Genomic DNA, 14,909 nt, shown 5'->3' with positions numbered 1-14,909 from the left:
CGGTGAGACCCACAGTCCTTTCAAGAACACAGTACACATACAAGACCTGCTTGCTTTCTGACCTGGGAGTAATAGAATGCTGTTAAAAGCATCCTTGAAATATTAATATAATCCTGGTTAGACGTAGGGAACGGGGCTGTACACCAGCTACCAGAAACACGTATACTGTACATCCTGACCTTTAGCAATATGCAGCCCAGAGCAACACATTTACACGAACACCAGCCTGCTTGTGGGAGACTTCTGACTCATCAGGGCCTGATACTGCAATAGGCCACTTCTTCAAACCACTCTCCAGTCAACGTGTCCACTGGCTCCAACATGGGAGGTGCACGTGACAGAGAGAACTGTTTCACATGGGTGAAAACACCCGGACAGACAGACAGACAGACAGACAAGGACAGAAAGACTCACCCTGGCAAATGCACGTGGGTTGTGCCAACAGGGACGATCTCCATCGACTTCCCCCAGAACTTGTTCTTCCAGCGCATGTCTGAAATGAGCGATAGCACTGTGAGAACACACACACAGTGAAGGTCCTGCTCGGGACGCTGTGTGACCCACCACCACAGCTACAGTGATGTCACAGTGATGTCACGGACAGCTGTATTCACAGACGGTTCAGGGTGAGAAACAGGATTACCGAATCTTACCTTGCCTGAAGATGAAATTTCTGGACTCTGCGTGACATGCTGATATGGGGGGGTGATGGCTGACCTGAGACCAGTGAGACAAAAGCAAAGCCTGCTTTCAGATCTACAACAGTACATGCAACAGTACAAGTACATCTACAATATTTACACGTTCAAAAAATCAAACAAGGATTGTTTACCATAGACATCTACAATATTCATGCACTCATTCAATATTCATTCAAAATAAGGTATATAAAAAAACTAAAAAAATGAATTACCATTTGCAATACACATAAAAGCATACCCCTTTCATATAATAACCAAATGAGAATTTATCACAAAGGTAGTCAGTGTGCCTGCTGCAGAGGACATTCTGAAGGACAACTGAAGGACACTCATCAGCAGAGTAACAGGCCCGAGTGAAAGCATGCACTGATTACGCCTTTATGTAACGCCCCTGCACTTTCGTCACACGGCAAACAGCTCTGAAAGCCGAGGCAGAGCTGAGATATCAAGGACGCCGCGCGTGGACCTGCTTTATCAGCCGGCTTTGTAGCTGAAGTGCCTGACAAATGTCAGGAGCCCTTTTCACTATCAAATAAATCCGGAGGCTGTGCGCCTTTCGAACAGCCCGTCATCTGAATCAAGCCCTCTCTGTTCCAGCTCTTAAAATGTTACTCCAGAGAACGCATGTTTTTTACGGTGACCTGCGCCGGTCCACAGCTGATTCCTGACTGGGCTAGAGCTGATCGGCTATAGTGTCATCAGGGCAGTGGGGGTTCCAGTTTGCCATTTCACTCCACCCCATCACATAAGAGTCGATTGGGAGGCTAAACCCCTTCTGCTTCAGCTGAGCAGGTGTAGTCCACGGACGCTGACCGTACAGCGCAGCGAGTGGAGCAGGCCGCGCGCAGCTAACCGGCTCTTTCTGAGTTTATGGAGAGCACTGCGGCGAGGGCTACCCAAAACAGCGAGGGATGAGGCGAGGCGTGACCTGATCCGCACCTGTTCTGCGATGAAGCGAAAGCCCTTGTCCGTGCGGTCACACTCGTACGTCTCCCCGAGGACCGGGTTGAAGGGCTTCCCCCCAGCTCGGTAGTAACTGGACGTGTACCCAGACACTGCGAACGTGGCGATGTACACCTGCAGACACATCGAAATCACAACCATAAATACAGCCTTTCATATAAATACCACTTTGGCTGGTCTCTGAAAAGTCATACTCATTTTTAATAAAAACATTTAGTACATCGAGCTGGAGAAGCAGATTTAAAAAACTGTTTAATAAGGAAATCCATCAAGTTAATAGCCTCAAAAAGGCATATTTTAAACACCCAAAAATTCGACTTACACTTACATACAACAATTCAAACACTTCTCTGGGTGTTATTTTTTCAGTTAAACAAGACCCATTTTAAGAGCCCTACGCCTTCTTGCCTCATGCATTAAAACAGGAGGTCTAAACACTGAAAGCCTCTTTATCTGATGGAGCCACTTAGATGAACTGGGATAGACACAGTAGAAAGGAGACACCAGTGTCTGAAGTTTGTCTGGAGTCAGCGCTGTGTTTCCACGTCTCTCTTTCTCAGTCCAAACAATGGCAGGCGACCCAGCCGGAGTGGCTCTAATCAGATTATATGGAGGAAACTGAAGTGGACATTCCTTTCTTTCCTGTCACACAGCTTTTACTCTCTTGTATGTTTTAACCGTTAAGCATTAGATCCGTCGGCTGTGGAGTAATGGGTAAGAGAGTGCCCGTCCTCTTTAGGCAGGGCAGTATGCCCCTATCAGCACCCATACCACCTGGCCCTCCTCCTGTCTGATGGATAACACTACGCAGGCCTGGACTTGCTCAGTACTTGGATGGGAGAAAAATAAGTTTCTGCTACAAGGCAGATTGGTGTGCCAGTAGGGGGCAGTCTTCCCTCTGGATCCAGCTAAAAACACTGCAATGTTCCAGTGCAGTAAGGAGGGATTCTGTATTGTATGAAATAGTGTCTTTTGGGCTGAGATATCGAACTGAGGTCCTGACTCGCTGCGCTCTTGGTAACCCCGTAGCATGAAGAGCAGGAGGTTCCCAATCTGGATCTCTCAATATGGCCATATAAACATCCCCCAGATGATCTGGCTAAATTAGTCTCCCCCTCTCCAGGTCAGCTGATGTGCAGAGGGCATTCTGGCAAAGAATGGTTGGCATGCCTCTTCCAGGTGGCTGCTACGCATACTGTACAGTAGGTGGTGGCTGAGGTAAGTATTCCCACTTCATTGTAAGCATTTATGAGATTATGAAAGGTGTATTAAAGGTGTATGAGAGCTGTATTAAAAGCAATCTGTAATAATAAAGCTAATAATCATAATTAAAGATAATAATAATGTGAGTGCGCACAGTTAACAAGCTTCGCATGGTGTCTGCTGCGTGACTTTGAAGGAGAGGTGGCCCACATCCTGTGACTAAAAACATCTGTATGGGCGGAGACCAGCGTGCTGTCTGGCGAGTGGTGCTGCCTTCGTACTGATGTGGTGTGACACAGGAGAAGGCTCATTTCATTCGTTTCAGACTGAGTTTACTGCACATCGGCGTCTCACTGTGGCTCAAGCCACAGGTCAAACGCCTTCCTCACCTAAACGCACATTCCATCAATTTACTGCTCTTGTGTACATACAAACAAGACTGTTTTTCAAGAAAGAAGCCAATAACTAGCATAGTGGCTTTAGTATACAGTACATTATACACAATAGTGAAAACAGTGAGCGCTCATGCAGTTAAATCACTCTGTGTCTGTGTGTGTGCGTGCATGTGTGCATTTGTGTGTGAGTGTGTACGTGTGTGTCTGTGAGTGTGTGCGTCTGTGCGCGCGTGTGTGTGTGTGTGTGTGTGGGTGTGTGTGTGTGTGAGTGTGTATGCATTTGAGCAGTTAAATCCATCACCATCCTCTGGAAGGGGTCCTGTGTGTCTGTGTGCGTGCGTGTGTGTGTTTGTGTGTGTTTGAGCGGTTAAACCCCTCACCATCCTGAGGAAGGGGTCCTGTGTGTCTGTGTGCGTGCGTGTGTGTGTGTGTGTGTGTGTGTGTTTGTGTGTGTTTGAGCGGTTAAACCCCTCACCATCCTGAGGAAGGGGTCCTGTGTGTCTGTGTGTGTCTGTGTCCGTGTGTGTGTGTGTGTGTGCGTGCGTGCATGCGTGTGTTTGAGCGGTTAAACCCCTCACCATCCTGAGGAAGGGGTCCTGTGTGTCCGTGTGTGTGTTTGTGTGTGTTAAATCGCGGTTAAACCCCTCACCATCCTGAGGAAGGGGTCCTGTGTGTCTGTGTGCGTGCGTGTGTGTGTGCGTGTGTTTGTGTGCGTGCGTGTGTGTGTTAGTGTGCGTGCGTGTGTGTGTTTGTGTGTGTTAAATCGCGGTTAAACCCCTCACCATCCTGAGGAAGGGGTCCTGTGTGCTGGCGGCCCGGTCCAGCAGCTCGCTGTACTCCAGCTCCTCACACAGCCTCTGCAGGGTGTTGAGCGGCTCGTTCAGCTGCACGGGCATGGCCACCTTGGACAGGTCCTTCCCAATGTTGTTCTTCAGGATGTTCCACAGGCTGATGCTGCTGGTGTTGGGGCTGGGGGCAGGCAGGCAGGACCTGCGTCTCCTCTGGAGGGCGCCATTCTCCACATACTCTGGGAAGCAAAGCGCGACACAAGGGGAACTTTACGGACCACATCACATTTGGAAAAATGGACACAGACATACAGGGATACATATTAAATGCATTCAACATTTAAAAGAGTGGAAAATAAGTCATGAGACCGGGTAATTCGGTCTACTGCCCTAGGACTGTACACCACACCTGAGACGGCTCTTTCACTCTCCACTTCATTGGTGTAGGTGTCCACAGAGACGCTGTCACTGATGTCACTGATGTATGAGTCATCGTCAGAGACCTGGAACACATGGGTAATTACAGGTGTGGAGCTTCCTGGCAGGTAGAACACACTGTTCAACACTGCCCACTCCCTAACCAGGAGAACCCACATGCTGATCAACCTCCTTCACCTCCCTACAAGTACCCGGGGGAGTCTGAGGGTGTGTGTGTGTGTGTGCGTGCGTGTGTGTGTGTGTGTGTGTGTGTATGTGTGTGCTTGTGTGTGTGTGTGTGTGTGTGTGTGTGTGTGTGTGTGTGTGCAGGACACACCATGGCAGTCCTATGGGTCTTTGTACAGACTGCTGCCAAATTTACACCTCAGCTTATGAGAGTATTTTTAGGTGGTAATTAGCACAATTTTCACATTTCTTCTGCTGGAACTGGTTAGGACAATTTGTTGTGGAGAGGAGGAGAGGCAGCTGGAATGTTTTCACTGGGAGAAAAGATGTGAACAAATGCTTCCTGATTGTATCACTTGAGGGAATTCTGTGTTCTGATGCCAACAGCCTCTTGCCAATCCTGTAATGATTTGCCATATACACGGGATGCTGTGTCAAGAATAAAGTCATAAGTCTGTCTTAATGTTTTATTACAGGACTTGAATAAGGCGAAACCACAAAAAGAACCAGAAGACCAGGGAGAGCTAGATGCTAATCTGCGGGGTGAGATGAGGATATCATTTCAGCATCTCACCTCGTTCTCAGAGGAACTAGCTGACAGCAGGACTTCCTGTGCATCAAAGAACTCCGACAACGACTCTGTGATGGAAGTTCTGCTCTCATTGGATGCCTGATGGACAAGGGGGCGGGACCCATCTGTGGAGTCTTGCTTCTAATCGGAAGCACAAAATCATGTCAACACCCAAATTTTACATCAACAAGATATCAACAAGACATGAATACAATAATAACAATAATACTAATGCAAGACATTCAAATAATAAGTATTGTAAGGTATTGTTAGCAAACTGCTCAGGGAAAAGGGGACCTTTTATAACACAAAGTGCACAAACCAAATTGAAATGATTTCATGAAAAGGGTGAATGCAGGAAGAGAATGCGGACCATAAAACCACAAGATGTGCTGATCCCACCTCAGATGAATCCACACATTCACAAATGGCACGCAACATTTTCCCCTCAAAAATTGGCCAAACACAAGCTGACAAATGGGTACCACCTTAAAATCACAATTTAAAACAGGTAGGCGCAGGCAAATATTCTCAGTCACTAAGGGCTTGAACAGTGAAACAATCTAGGTGGGAAGGTAAACAGTAGGGGTTATGTACACACAGCCACAGCAGTGATAACAGAAGGATATTTGTTCACTGGCCACTCAGGCAACGGACATGACTATTAGCAGTCCACAATTACAGTATCCATCAATGATCTCTTGTCAGGCCATAAATATTAATGAACAGCCACAGCGATATGGTCTAAGCTTGGAAAGAACATTATACGGTTTATAAATATATAAATTATTATTTATCAAAGCATTATAGGAAATGGCACTGTAGACAGCGATCTCAAACAACATCCATTAAGAAAACTGCTGAGTCTGTGGAAGGGTTTGATGACCTTTCACTATGGAATTGTGAAGATGCAGCACAATTAAGCCTGTCTGTAACTATGAAACGCTTACTGGCATCCATCCTTATACAGGCCAAATAGCAAAACTTGTTCATAACTGACACATTCGGTTACTCATTTATATAGTAAGACCGTAACCGTAGCAGTTAAGGTGCAGTACCATAGTCAAATGTACACTCACAACATCTCGAGAATTCAAAATACAAGCAATAGGTCAACTCAGGCAACTGGCTATATAAGGACACACTATCTTCATTTCTCAATCGTGTACCCTGAAAAATGAAGACATCTTCATGCAGAGCAGAGGCAATCAAATCAAGATGAGAAAAGTGCACTTATTCAAAAGGTGAAGAATGCAGGCACTAAATCAAGCAAGGAGCTGACTAGGGGTAAGGGGAGCCTCTTCTCTATTTTAATGGGGGTGGCATCACAGGGGTGGCGGTGGGGTGGGTTCACAGGACCACCACTGACAATGAAGGGGAATGCAAGCATGCAATTCCCACACCAACCTGCAGGGGGGACGTGCTGAGATTAAAAACAACAGAGGGCTCTACGATGCACGACTCAGCATGAATCTTGGAAAGTCGCTCCCTCAGTTCTGAGTTTTGGGCTATGGCCTGCAAGAGTAATGAGCGTTCAGCACAAAACCGTTGCATCAGACAGAATCATCACACTTACAAGCCCACTCCACTAGGGGGCGTGTTTCTCTTCATGTCTCAAAAGCTCAAATGTAACATTATTTCAATATGTCATACTATTTTCAAATTCCCTTCGAATAAGCATTGAATTAAGTCAAGTCATTAAGTATTAAGAAAAATGATGAACAGACAGGATCTTTCACGAGTTGAAAAGGAAACATAAACATCCAGAGTAGATGTTAGATGTAGCTACAATCCAGGTGGAGTTGTGTAAAATACACCCCACCTAGTTTCACCTTCATGTAAGTCTTTACAGATCACAATAATCCTACACAAAAATGTCTTTTCATACTTCATGCAAAATGTGAACACATTCTACTACCCACAAATGCTACCCACAACAAAAAATCAACAATCCTAACAGGAAGGAAGAATCAGAAATCAAAAACCTCCTGGCAGTTATTGAAACGAGACTGTTAAAGAGGAAATGGAGCAAAAATGAAATTAAAAACGATTTAATTTTTGCTCTGGGCTATCCACCGCTCTCTTCTTTCCTCATATCTTCCAATCATTACGCTGCCAGCGAATCACTTTTCCGGACCTTCAAAAGGTAGACTAGCAGCTCAGACACTCATCGCTGCCGAGAGAAGACTAGACCGGTCAAAAGCCATCACTGCAAATCACGCTGAGTGCAAGTAGTTACAGCCAGCATTGTTTGCTCACTGTCTGCCAGTGTAGAGTGCTTATTGTTCAGTCAGGCACAGTGTCAGCCTGCAGCAGACAGACGGTATATTTGTTTGACCTCACCGTTTGTTATAAGGAAATAGCGTGTGGCGATGAATGCAGTGTAATGGGAAGGTCATGAGAAGACGCCTGCAGAGAAGAGGCAGGGAGCCATTGGCACCCTGTCTGTAAACATCCTCTGATGACGGACCCCCGCAGGACGGGAAGTGGCAGCCCAGCTGGACATATCCGCTTTGCGCTCACATCTTCATCCCGTGCTGCTCGATGCAGGTTCGATATTTCAGCTTAAATATTCCAGGCAGTCGTTTTCTGGACTGGAGCCAGTCACATCGGATCAAACGGGAAAGACTCGCGGAAGAGACGGGGCTGGAGAATAAAGCTCCTAATTATGAAGGGACTCCGGCCTGTGCAGTGACAGGCCTCTCACACAGACTCACACGACACAGAGGACAAGCTGCGAATGCAAGCCACCGGCAGCACCCAGCCCCGGCCAGCTGCTTCCTTTCTACTGTGATTGTACGACTGCGCTCCAGAACAGATCCAGAAAACAGTGATGCCTTCTCTGTTTCAGATGTTCACATCACAAGGACATTCCACCCGTTCACAGCGTAGCCACATCATCCAATGGGATTCATGGGAGAACAGACCCTGACTGTTAAAGCAGGACGAGGAGCTCAGAACCCATAACCCATAATTCTGTGCTTTGAGGCCTGACACTTCTTGTACTGGAAGACCAGAGTGTCTGCTGCTTTTCATTCTGCCTCCACTCTTAAACATTATATCAGTCTTTACTTGGATACAATTAGATCCAGATCTGAATTTTGATGCCCATATCAGAAATATCACCAAAATTGTCTTTTATCATCTTAGGAATATTGGAAAAGTACAGCTGTTTCTCTCCCAGACAGACACTGAGAGATTAATGCACACTTTCATCATGAGCAGACTTGATTACTGCAATGCTCTCCTTTCTGGTCTACCTAAGAAAAGATTAACTAGATTAACTGCAGATCATTCAAAATGCAGCAGCATGCGTACTGACCTGGACCAGAAGGAGAGCACACATCACATCTTAGTCCCTTCACTGATCGCCTGTTCGTTTTAGAATAGATTTTAAGACTCTTTTATTGGTTTTCAAATCACAGGGCTAGCGCCGAATACATTTCAGGCATGCTTTTGAAATATTCTCCCTTCAGATCCCTCAGGACAACATCTCAGCTCCCTCCCTCTGGCACTGGCCTCTTAGCTGTCCCACGGGCCAGGGCAAAGACTTCTGGGGAGGCAGCTTTTACTGTCTGCGGTTCTCGTCTCTGGAACAGTCTGCCAAAGGACCTGAGAGCTTCAGAATCTATCGCCGTTTTTAAACGATATCTTAAGACACACCTTTTAGTTTGGCTTCCACATAGTTTATTTCACTTTCATTTTTTAAAATGATTTTACTTCACTGTCATTGCCTTTTATTTTTATTTCTTTTATTTACATATTTTACGTATGCTTTATTTTACTTGTTTTTATGATTACAAAAGTTTTTTATTGCTAGAATAATGGTTATTATTGAAGGTTTTTATTATTTTATTAGTATTTTTATTGTCTTTTACTGTTTTTTAGTGTTGCTGTAGCATTTTTATGGATACTTTTATCTTTATTATGTGAAGCACTTTGTATTGGATTCTTCACAAACAGCGCTATACATATAAACTGTGATTTGATTTGATTTGATTTGATACAAAGACAAATCGAAGAGCCTGAGCTCAAGGTGCAACTCAGTTGCTAATTGACAGCATAACCTGCAAGTCCCCTAGGAATGGAGTGTTTGGGAGGCCATTAATACTATCACAGACTAACACAAACACATCTTGTCATATTTTCATTGCTTTGAAGCAGGAACTTCAGTTTAGTTGGTGGCAAAGTGGGAATGAACCAATCAGAGCATACCGAGGTCAAAGCGTTCTTCAGCCCCATGATCTGGGCAGATGGGGGCTGACATGTCTCATGGTCCAGCACTTGCTTCAGTCTGTCCCTCTCTGAGGACAAGGAGCTGAAGGTGGACATCAGGGTGGCATGCACTGTAAGGGAAAGAGAACAATCTGTTTACATGGCCATAAGGTGCAGTATCAGACCTGCATGAAAGAAACCTGCACTATGCCAAAATTATTTCTCAGTTTTACTCAAGACATTGTATGTGCACTCCTTTAACAGCCACTGATCTCTTACATTCAACTCATTCTATTTCAGCTGGCAATGTAATATCTGTGTCATTCTGTTACTCTGTTACTGTCATCATTAGTCTTGTAATTGTGTTGCAATCGGTTGCTATCTGACCTGTGTCATTATATAGGCTTTTTCAAAATCTCATACAATTAGTTTTGTTAGCGTATTGGCCTGAGAAGTGCTTTGCTGAGTGGTCTATTAAAATGAAATTACAGGCATCAAATGACTTCCTGCAGATTCACAGGAAGGGTTCTCTCATTTTTAGAGATATTATATCAATTTCCTCTCAGGAAAGCATTACTTTTTGTAGCTCAGATAGCAGAATGTTGACTGCTGTCTGTTACAGGAAATTTAGCAGCATGGCTAAATTTATGCACAGACTGCCTTTCATCCTGTTTACATTTTACTGACCGCATGTGTACGCACACATTTGAGATGACACAGTGTGCACATCGCATCATATAGCATATGTGAGCACTTGGTATTCAGCCAACAGAACCTGATAAAATATTATGCGTAAACTACATGTTAAATCTCTGGACAGATGATTTAAGAAAGAAGAGCACAAACACAGTGATACTGCCAGCTTCTCTATTAATTCCATGTTAAATGAAAATGCTGCACTTGGCAGCACTGCGGGGAGTAGTCTAAGAAATCATTTAAATGAAGAGAACAGAAAGCTACCAACAGCTCAAATCTGTAATAAACAGCTGTCACGCCCTTGAGAGAACTACGTAGCACTTTCATTAAAATGAATCACAACCCTAACGACGGCACTTGACTTGCAAATGAGGCAGTAGAATACTGAATAGTGGGAGCAGTGAATTGAAATAATGAATCATTTGTATTCAGAGGTCTATCACTCCAATGAAGAGATGGTAGACTTGTTAGTATCATCTACGTTTAGTTCAGCTGCAAGCATGAACTGCAAAAATCACATCTGAGCAAGTTCTGAGGATCACCAAGTTTTCACTATCAAGAATAAACTTTACCTAAAAACCTTCCCCAATTCCCCAGTCATAATTGTACTGTAGGTCCCCATCAATTTGAGATGGGGCATACTAGTGCATATGACCTCTGAGGCTTATGCTGCCAGCCACTTCCCCTGTTGACTGTGCAATACACCAGCTAGTGTTGCGTTAGAGGACTGCGAGGCGGACTGCGAGGTGGATGTACACCAGCTAACTTTGTTTGAAAGGACTGACACAAAAATTCCAGACCACAGGGTGCATGATGAAGAACAAATGTCCAATAGCTTCTGAAATTTGCTAATATTTTTTTTGTGACGGGCATATTTTTGGATCGCAGAACTCACAGGTGCTTGCAACCCGACAGAAGTCCTCCTGCAGTTTGGACACGTCGGAAGGAGAGTCGGGCACCTCGGGGTCGTTCTTGTCATTGCCCAGCTCCGCGGTGGACAGATTCGGGTTAGAGGCGTGAAGTCGGACTGACCCTGAGGAAATGCAGCTGGGAACCTTGGGGAGGTGGAAGCAAACCACGCAGAGAATAACGAATCAAAGAATTATGGTGTCAGTGACAGAGGGAATCAATGAATCACACTGACAGTGAGAAAGAGAACGTTGTTGAGAGACAATCGCTCACACTGTAAGGGACAATCACATGGACAGTGAAGGTCAATCGCATAAACAATGAAACATTACGCATAGTTAAAACAGTGATCTATACACAGACACTAAGATGTAAAGAAGTGGAAAAGGAGACAGAAGTAGAGAAGGAGTGGAAGGACATACAGGAGCCCCGTTCACAAAGAGAAGCAGGTCAGGTCAGCACACCTCGAGAGTGGTTTTGGAGTCTTTCCCATAGTTCTTGGTGCGCCACTTCCTCGGAGGCCTCTTCTCCTTCTTAGGACTGTCAAACGTGGATGCCTAATGGAACAAGGGACAGAGAAAAAGAGCCAAACGTAGGGATGACAATCAGAGAGGATGATGGGTATACAGGTTAGTGCTCCGAAAACGATGTGTACATACTGTAGGTTAAAGTACACAGCCCAGAAAATGGCACAGAAGCACTGATTACTTGCAGTGACAAACAATAAGGTTCTGCCAAGATCTTTCTGAAGCTAACAAAACGGCAGACTGCTAAAAATACCGTAGCACTGACAGATAGGAACAGCATTCATCCACTGATGCAGGCAGCCAGTGAAGCCTTCGTTCTTCAAAACTCAGCCATCCTTTCACAGAGGTTACTGAAGTGTAAAGAAAGAAGTCCCCACACCTTCAATCTGCCACCGCGGCCGTCTCAAGTAATATATCAGCCCTATTTGTGTCTCCGGACAGTATGTTCTTCCACCTTTGATAAATAGTGTGGTGCACTTAATAGAGCTGAGCTCTGGATGGTTGGTGCCTTTTCATATTACAATTAAGGTACTTCTGTGTTTGGTTTAAAAAAAAAAGAAACAGAACCGGCTTTCTTCCCCATTCGGCATGGATGGAAATGACTCCATGGCCTGGGGGCACACACACACACACACACACACACACACACACACCTGCAGGGCGTTGATGGATGGGGCAGAGTAGGTGCGGTGTAGGACCTCCATGCTCCTCAGGAGATGGTTGAGATCCAGCAGGTAGGATTCACACTCTGAGAGCTCTGTGGAAAGAGGCGGGGGGGCGGGGCTGTAAACACTAACGCCTGCGTCACAGAGAAAGGGACAGGGACGTCTGAGGTAAGGGGGGACGGCCGGGTCGCGTACCTCTGGAGCACTTCTCCATGTCCTCAGAAGACTGCAGCAAGGCGGTGACCTTGGCCTGGTTGTTGAAGGTCATGGGGAAGGGGCTTGATGTGTGGATGGAGGACTGCTTTGTCAGGGGGGTGCGCTAACAGAGTGAACAAGAGTCCACGATCAAACCCACGGTCACAGGCAAGAAACAACTACACATATTTTTTGGTGAGTGCTGATTATTAATTATTAATGGGGTTTTCTGCCTTAGCCGCAGGGAAAACAAACTATTACTTCTTGGTGGATAGCTAAATTAGGAACTATATCAAGAAATAGGAGTTTACAACTATAGTTGGGGTCACTGTAATTGGTTGATGACAAAATATGTGAAGTTCTTTGTGAATTGAACTGATGGCTGCGAGACATATATTCCACCACTATCTTTTTATTCCATAACTTGATTGTGCCTCAGATTAGATTTGTTGAGGCCTGCTGAAATTTGAATTTGTGCTTACCTCTGCTCTCATATCACATATCACTTTTAATTTTACTAATTGCTTTTAATTTGTTACAGTTGATGGAGCGGTTCACTTAATTGCTCTGCGACTTATTATTGACTAATTGGCTGTGAGTTAAGGCCACAGGATACAGTCAGAAACAGACAGAATTTTTTTCTAACTGAATGACCACTTTACTGATTGACTTGAGTTGGCCCTCTGCAGTGGCAACATTTGAACACTAGGGAGCGAGGACGCCAGCGTAGTAAAACAAAGGGTTAAGTTTCTGTTAATGCAGAATCACACAATTATATGAACACTGGTATATCATTACTGTACATGCATTTGCATTCAGGCCCAGCTCTGTTGCTATGGCCATGCTGCATATGCAGAACTGAGAGGGCTGAGAAGGGTGACGCAGGAAGGAATGACTTGCCTTCCTCATAGAGGCGCTTTCGGACAGGTTGGGCGACACCGCAGGGGGGAAGTGAGAGAAGAAGAGGGGCTTCTCCTGGGGATACATGGCGATCTCGTTCTGACGGTAGAGTCGGTGATGCCGCAGCTTGGAGACCCACTCGTCAAACAGCTCCTGAGAATTGATCTGCACACCGAGTCAGGGGTGAGGGGGAGGTTCTCCTCTAGGAGAATGAATGAATGAATGAACGAATCATTGCATTTATATAGCACTTTTCACAACACTCAACGTGCTTTACAGTGATGAGTGGAAATTCACCTCACACAGCACCAATGTGTGGCACCCACCTGGGTGATGCACGACAGCCATTTTGCGCCAGAAGGCTCACCACACATTAGGAGAGGAGCACAACACTGGCAGTGGCAGGAAGGGAGGGGCGTGTAGGTGCTTGTAACACTTCTCCTTCACAGTTTCCAGCACACCTCAACCCACAACTTGCTCTACTGAGTTTCACATCCTCATCCTCAAACTGAGCCTGGCTCTGAACTGAACTGACTCCCCCTCTAGGCCTGGGGCTGGACGAGCTTGGCCGTCCGTCGTACCTTTAGATGGTAGATGTTTTCTTCGGCGTCCAGGTCGATGCACTTGGCCTTCTTCTTGATGGCCATGACGGAGAGCCCCACGTCGATGCAGCCGTGCAGCTTTCCCTTCTCCATCTGCAGAGACGGAGCGAGGTGAGCGAGCTGCCGTTAGCACAGTGGGTGTGCTTTCGCCATCCCGTCCAATCAGCAGGGCACTCACGCAGAAGCCCGCCCAGAAGTAGACTGAAATGGCCCTCCCATTGAGGGAAGGTCATCGTCAGTGGGTGGAGCTGCTGACTGCAGTACCTGAATCGCCCCCTGTGTGACTCTGAATCGTGCCTGCCTGAATGTGACCTGGTGATGAAACTATCCTGACTCACTGCACAGAGACACAGACAGAGAGGTACAGGGGGGGCTATAGGATTGCTAGCAATTTATCCATCTGTGATACCAGAGTTGCTAATGAGGGCCTGGTGCATTACAGAGGACCTTCCAAAATCCAGCCAGTGACTAATACATTAGGAAGGAAGTGTACCTATCTCTAAAATGATAAAGTGTACCTATTTCTGAAATTATAATTGCCCTGAAGCTGTCTTTGATTGTATCTCTTCAGTCCACAATCGGGCCAGTTTAAGTACGGACCACCAATCAACAGCGGGTTACTTTTCCCCCTAATCGGTCTGGTGATATGGTATTACTGTTCCACACTACACTTAGCATTAAATAATATCAACCGCATCAAAGAGAATGACTTCCTGTACATTATCTTCGCTGTACACAGCAATTACTAAATAAACCGTTGTTTTTGGTAAAAGATTGTTTCATACACACAGCAGCCTTTGCCGAAAATGAAGTAAAACAGGAAATCAGCGAATGGTGATCCATATATAAGCCTGCATGCTTATCAACCATGCTTCAGTGCAATTAATCACAAACAGCTTCAGTATAAGTAGTAAACAGAACTGATAAGTTCTTTGAGCCTCGCTTCTGAGAAGGTGCTGTACCCCTGCCAAACACT

At 45.5% G+C, this 14,909-nt stretch overlaps 1 protein-coding gene across 5 annotated transcripts in view; it reads right to left on the bottom strand.

Moving 5' to 3' along the window:
* osbpl3b (oxysterol binding protein-like 3b) overlaps positions 1 to 14,909 on the bottom strand; it is a 54,401-nt gene that overhangs the window by 5,327 nt on the left and 34,165 nt on the right. Inside the window, exons 5-18 of one of the 5 annotated variants that reach the window (XM_064348789.1) lie at positions 13,913 to 14,026; positions 13,332 to 13,496; positions 12,432 to 12,555; positions 12,225 to 12,328; positions 11,509 to 11,601; positions 11,031 to 11,190; positions 9,440 to 9,570; positions 6,632 to 6,739; positions 5,228 to 5,365; positions 4,460 to 4,553; positions 4,045 to 4,289; positions 1,641 to 1,778; positions 654 to 717; positions 415 to 493 (exon numbers count right to left, since the gene is read on the bottom strand). In XM_064348789.1, coding sequence (XP_064204859.1) covers positions 415 to 493; positions 654 to 717; positions 1,641 to 1,778; positions 4,045 to 4,289; positions 4,460 to 4,553; positions 5,228 to 5,365; positions 6,632 to 6,739; positions 9,440 to 9,570; positions 11,031 to 11,190; positions 11,509 to 11,601; positions 12,225 to 12,328; positions 12,432 to 12,555; positions 13,332 to 13,496; positions 13,913 to 14,026 — 1,757 coding nt within the window. Of the gene's footprint in view, positions 1 to 414; positions 494 to 653; positions 718 to 1,640; positions 1,779 to 4,044; positions 4,290 to 4,459; positions 4,554 to 5,227; positions 5,366 to 6,631; positions 6,740 to 9,439; positions 9,571 to 11,030; positions 11,191 to 11,508; positions 11,602 to 12,224; positions 12,329 to 12,431; positions 12,556 to 13,331; positions 13,534 to 13,912; positions 14,027 to 14,909 lie in introns of those variants that run through there. The other 4 variants (XM_064348796.1, XM_064348823.1, XM_064348804.1 and 1 more) reach the window with 4 other exon arrangements.

The sequence above is a fragment of the Anguilla rostrata genome, chromosome 1, assembly GCF_018555375.3.
Source record: "Anguilla rostrata isolate EN2019 chromosome 1, ASM1855537v3, whole genome shotgun sequence".
Lineage (NCBI taxonomy): Eukaryota > Metazoa > Chordata > Actinopteri > Anguilliformes > Anguillidae > Anguilla > Anguilla rostrata.
The sequence above is the reverse complement of the archived record's forward strand: the minus strand, read 5'-3'. Positions and strand labels throughout refer to the sequence as shown.